Source organism: Rhinopithecus bieti, unplaced genomic scaffold (genome assembly GCF_001698545.2).
Source record: "Rhinopithecus bieti isolate Rb0 unplaced genomic scaffold, ASM169854v2 scaffold_18434, whole genome shotgun sequence".
Taxonomy (NCBI): Eukaryota; Metazoa; Chordata; class Mammalia; order Primates; family Cercopithecidae; genus Rhinopithecus; species Rhinopithecus bieti.
In genome coordinates this window covers 33,038-39,123 of record NW_016809126.1, presented here as the reverse complement: position 1 = coordinate 39,123, position 6,086 = coordinate 33,038, and the positions used below count along the sequence as shown (strand labels likewise).

The following is a 6,086-nucleotide window of genomic DNA, read 5'->3' as shown; positions in this document are numbered from 1 at the left end:
CATTTATCACACCTTTTTCTTTCTCTTTAGCCTCCCCTATAACCTAGCCCTGTCCCAGTTCTGCAAAAGCATGCCTTCTTTGGGTTCAGTTAGTGATACCGGTAAGAGTTGAACTTCTAATTGTAATGAGATCCCTTCAAGCTCAGAAGACCTTAAGACACAAAGTTATGAATTAATAACAAAAAAAATCTTCATTATAGCATTTTGATCAGAGGAAGAATCACATCCGCCCACCCCTTTTTTTTTTTTTTGATATAGGATCTTGTTCTATGACCCAGGCTGGAATGCACAGACATAATCATGGCTCTCTACAGCCTTGACCTCCTGGGTTCAACTGATACTCTGCCTCAGCCTCCTGAGTAGCTGGGACTACAGGCATGTGCCACCATGCACCGCTAATTTTTCTATTATTTGCAGAGATGGGGTTTTGCCATGTTGTCCAAGCTGGTCTTGACCTCGTGGGCTCAAGTGATTTGCCCACCTTGGCCCTGCAAAGTCCTGGGATTATAGGCATGAGCCATAGCACCCGGCTCACTTTCCCTTCTTATAACAGATTGAAGGACTACATTGAAGGCTGGCCACTGCTCTGACCACTGCCTGCACCACAAAAGTGTTTTTTCCTACCTGACACCTTGATCGCAATTTTCTCCAGTTTGCAGTGATTTTTAGGACAACAGAGTTCAAGCATTTATTGCCCATATTAATGAAACCTATACTCTAACATCTAGCTGATACCTCTGCTAGAGAAAACTTTCTACCTATACCCAACCCCTGTCTCACCCTCCCGAAAAACACTCACACCTGACTTCTACTCATACTTCCATTTTCAGCTTGTCATTTTCCCTCAGAATCTGGGCTAGATGCCCCGCTATAGGCTTATCGTTATAATTAAGCAGCTGATAACAAATCAATATGCTGATTGCCCATCTCTCCCTTTAGTCTGTAAGACTTGTAGAGGCAGGAAACCCATCTGTTTTTATTTATTTATTTATTTTTTCCACTATTGGCTTTGTTGGACCTAATATAGTTCCTGGACCTGGCATCAGAGGGACTCAATAAATATTTGTTAGCTTGGCTGGATTTGCTATTGTCTCTACTTCTTAAAATGTAGTCTTATATTCTCTATCACATTGTGACTGATTATGAATAAGAGAGTCCATCTTTCCTAAGTCTATACCATCTATAGTACATTAGTTTCTATTTGAATGGCACAGAGTAATTATGGCAATTGCTAGTCTCCACCCCAAATTGGAATGTTAAAAATCTGTAAAGTGCTTGGCTTTCTTAGACGTGAAGTTCTTGGAATCCATTAACAAATAAATGCATCTTCATTTTATAATACAGTAGGTCTAGAGATGATGAGACAACATCTAATATACTTGAGGATTGTATTAGATGAATGGCAAGTCATTTGGCACACTAAAATGCTCTTAATATGATTTGTTTACAATCTTTCTGTTTTATTGCAGCCGGGGATCTGACAACAGACTGGCTCACCGGCGGCAGACAGTTCTCCGTGAGAAGGGGAGAAGGTTAGCTAATCGAGGACCAGCATACATGTTTAGTGATCGCTCAACAAGCCTATCTATAGAGGAGGAACGCTTTTTAGATGCAGCTGAATATGGTAACGTCCCAGTGGTGCGGAAGATGTTAGAAGAATGCCACTCACTCAACGTTAACTGTGTGGATTACATGGGCCAGAATGCCCTACAGTTGGCAGTGGCCAATGAGCATCTGGAAATTACAGAACTTCTTCTCAATAAAGAAAACCTCTCTCGAGTTGGGGATGCTTTGCTTCTAGCTATTAGTAAAGGTTATGTTCGGATTGTGGAAGCAATTCTCAGTCATCCAGCTTTTGCTGAAGGCAAGAGGTTAGCAACCAGCCCTAGCCAGTCTGAACTCCAGCAAGATGATTTTTATGCCTATGATGAAGATGGGACACGGTTCTCCCATGATGTGACTCCAATCATTCTGGCTGCCCACTGCCAGGAATATGAAATTGTGCACACCCTCCTGCGGAAGGGTGCTAGGATTGAACGGCCTCATGATTATTTCTGCAAATGCAATGACTGCAACCAGAAACAGAAGCATGACTCGTTTAGCCACTCCAGATCTAGGATTAATGCCTATAAAGGCCTGGCAAGTCCGGCTTACCTGTCATTGTCTAGTGAAGATCCAGTCATGACGGCTTTAGAACTCAGCAATGAACTGGCGGTGCTGGCCAATATTGAGAAAGAGTTCAAGGTAGGTCATTAACAACAGAGACTTCACCCTCCACAAGCCACAGTCAAGGTGTATTTACCAGCTTCCACCATGTGCTCAGCACTGTGCTAGTTACTGTGGACACTAGGTAATTTTATAAGTTTATTTAACAAGCCTTTTATTATAATCATTGTAGCGAAAGTTGTGATCGCTACCATTTAGTGATGCTCTACTGTCCGCCAGACATTTTACATTTATTATGTCTAATCTTTATCCCTCCCCCTTGAGGAGACATTATTAGTTCCTGTCTAGATGGGTAAATGAAGGCATAGAAAGTTTTGGTAATGCCCAAGATCAACAAATGGGAAATGACACATCTGGGTTCAGAATCCAGGTATAGTGTTCTCTGAAAAGTCCAGGCATTTTCCTCCCAGAAAACACTATTTCTATGTTCAGAGCACAGTGATAGATGCTGTTGATGTCAGAAAGAAGAATAAGTTTAAGGAAGTCACAGTTGACTTGAGAGACAAATGCACACATGAATAAAAAATAAAACTACCAGGTAGAGGTAAAAGCAACATACTGTAGAAATTCAGAGAAACAATATTTAATTCCTATTAGGCTGCAGGGAAGTTATGTGGAATATGGCATTTCAGCTGTATGTGGTGGAACAAGTAGGAGTTTGGAAGCAGAGAATGACAGAAAAGATATTTTAGGCCAAGGTACCAGCAAAAGCAAAAGATTGGAGATATAAAATAGTAGGAAATTAGAACTTTGACCAGTCAATCTCTTAATAAGAGGTATATGGAGAGATAAATGGTGTCAGATGCTGCCATTGTCCATATGGGCTGTGCTACATGTGGAGAGGATGAAAGCTTGCATCCCTAGCCAAGATCTTCCCCACGGGTATCTCTAAACTCCCTCTACCTGTTTGAGGTAGTTCTGATCTATCTTCTAGTGCCCATCACCTTTTACCATGGATTATTGTTTTTTATGATGTACTTATCTCCTTTACTAAATAATGCAGGTTGGAAACAGGTTTGATTCATCAAGTTACAATGTTTTACAAAAGTGAATATTGGTTTCATTTTTTTCCATTCTATATGCTATGAGAAGGCTTGTTTTTCTATACTCTGTTCTTGAGGTATTTCAGCCCAGGCTTTCCTGGGCAGCTTCTTGGTGCCACTGTCACTGATGTTTCACCCCAGTATCAGATGTCATGTGTCCATCTATCCTCAGGTCCAGTCTATCCAGAAAGGATAGAAGGAGGAAATGGCTACTGAAACACTCAGTATGTGCTTGGCTCTCAAGGTAGAGGAAGGTGTTTTCCTGCAGCTACCTGGCAGCTAACAGGGCAAGACAAGCAAATGGTCCTTTTCAACCCTGTCTCAGATTCTTACCTACTCTTTGCTTGACTCCTAGGACACAGAGAAATTCACCTGATTCAAATTAAAGCATTTTGAACTCTGATAAATATTAATTATTTTCAAAATCTATATTACTAAATTTACATAATTTCAACATTTCTGTTTGCTTTACTGTATCCTTGTTTACATGCTTTCTCTAAACCACTGAAGAGTATTATATTCTTTATTTGTTCATTAATTCACTTGCCTGCATCTTTTGAGTCCCTGCTCTTTTTTATTGGGGATAGTTGAGGATGAGGATGGTGAGGCAGTACAAAATACAAAGATAATTCAGTCAGCAATCCTGTCCTCAATTAGTTTATAATCCAATGTGATAGAAAAGATCTGTGTGTAGTAACTATCATATTAGGCATGACCTTATGGAGTGAGGAGGGGGCTAGTGGCTCAAAGGTGGGAAGAATCACATTTAACCAGGATGTAAACTCTTCATGGTCCCTAAATGCATTGCAAAATGTTGAGGTCTCCACATGATGATGAAGATGTAAAGATCTGGACATTCTTCTGTTTGTTCATCACACCCTTCTTTCTGCTCTCATCAGTGTGAAGTGTATGGATTAGCCACTTTCCTCCCATTTATGCTTCTCTATTTGCTCCATTGTCTTGAGCAGTTACCCAGAGCCTCTGAACATGCATACCTTTTTCTAATGCCCTGCCTCTGTGAAGGTTTCAAGGCAAAGAAAAGATAAATCTAACTGAAAACATGAATGTATTTAGGAGTATGTTATTAATGTCTTTTAAAATCACTTTCAAAATTAGATTACTGTTAAACAAGAGTAGCAGTTTAAAAAAATGCTTTTATAAAGTATATCCTAGAACTTGACAATTTTTATAATTAGAAACCTGACTCAAAAGTATTGCATAAGGAGAAAGGGCAGTTGTTGGCTTGATTTTTAAGGCCTTTTACAAAACAAACAAGAAAATATTTCTTCCCTGCCAGGTATCAAGCATTAAAACAAATACTCTTTTTCTCTGAGATTAGTTTGGACAGCCTTGCCACATACAAGGCTGAGCCTCCCTTGCCTTCATGTGTAAACTCACAGGGAAATCACATTCCCCCACCACCCATGGCTACTGCGACACTCACTCTTGTCCCAGCATCCCAGCCTCAGTTTACAGCAGGGTGGGACCTTACAGGAATAGAGAAGTTGATGTCTCCGAGGTGAGGTTTGCTGCTGAGTCTGCTGCTTCTGCCCTTAAAAATAACTTCTTTTTTCTTACCTTAAATAATATATCGCCATGTTAGAAAATAATAATATAAAAAGGAAGCTTTAAAAATTAGTCCTAATTTTGGCCGTCAAGAAATAAACACTGACACACTACAAGCATGCCAGCACGTACCCTTTCGGTCTTTTTTTTTTTTTTTTTTTTTAATTTTTTTAAATAGTCAATTCCCTTAGAGTCTCAGGAAATAAATGTCACTGAGGCTGGATAGCCTAGGCCTGGTCAGCCTCACAGGGACCTGAGAGATTGCATTGGCCACAGGAGATCCTCCCTGTTCATGGTATGTATGTATGTATGTATGTATGTATGTATGTATGTGTGTATGTATGTATGTATTTTGCTCCCTTTCCATCTGAAAGATGTTTGAAAAACTCTGTGTTCATGTGTTCATTTGCACAGTTTAAAATTAATATCTATTTTTTTGTCTTCTGTAAGTATAAATGTTTTTAAGGGATATGATTTCTGCATGACATACATATTGCTATTTAAGAATAGAACTCTTCAGTTCTCCTTCAGATACATGCAAAGGACTCTAAATGTTATAATGATTTCATACCCACCGTCAACTAAGCGAACAATATCTTTAATGTTCAGAATAGCTGCATCTTTCCTTTCACTCCTGAGGTTATATTTTCAGTCCAATTTCCTTCACAACTGTGATTCCTCATATTATAGCTTTTTATTATTGTAAAGTCTCTTAAAATCGCTTTATATAATATCAACATGTATATCATATATAAATAAAATACATGTAACACACATATATATGAAATTTTAGAATTTGTTTCATTTCCTCTTGCTAAAAGGCTCTGGATATTGAAAATACTCTGGAAAGAGTTGTCATTATATCTATTATTAGCATATTAGATCAAAACTACAAAATAAACCCCGTTGTTAAAATTAATTAATATGGGCCAAGCACGGTGGCTCATGCCGGTAATCCCTGCACTTTGGGAGGCTGAGGCGGGCGGATCACCGAGGTCAGGAGTTTGAGACCAGCTTGACCCACATGGTGAAACCCATGTCTACTAAAAATACAAAAAAATTAGCTGGACATGGTGGCGCACACCTGTAATCCCAGCTACGCAGGAGGCTGAGGCAGGATAATCACTTGAACCTGGGAGGTGGAGGTTGCAGTGAACTGATATCATGCCACTGCACTCCAGTGTGGGTGACAGAATGAGACTCTATCTCCAAAAAAAAAAAAAAAAAAATTTTTTTGAAAATAAATTTTAA

At 39.3% G+C, this 6,086-nt stretch overlaps 1 protein-coding gene across 1 annotated transcript in view; it reads left to right on the top strand.

The window, feature by feature from the left end:
* The window catches only part of TRPC6 (transient receptor potential cation channel subfamily C member 6), a gene marked incomplete at its 3' end in the record, with an annotated part of 115,018 nt that overhangs the window by 77,489 nt on the left and 31,443 nt on the right, over positions 1 to 6,086 (top strand). The window contains 1 exon segment of the mRNA XM_017888591.1: positions 1,470 to 2,244. Coding sequence (XP_017744080.1) covers positions 1,470 to 2,244 — 775 coding nt within the window.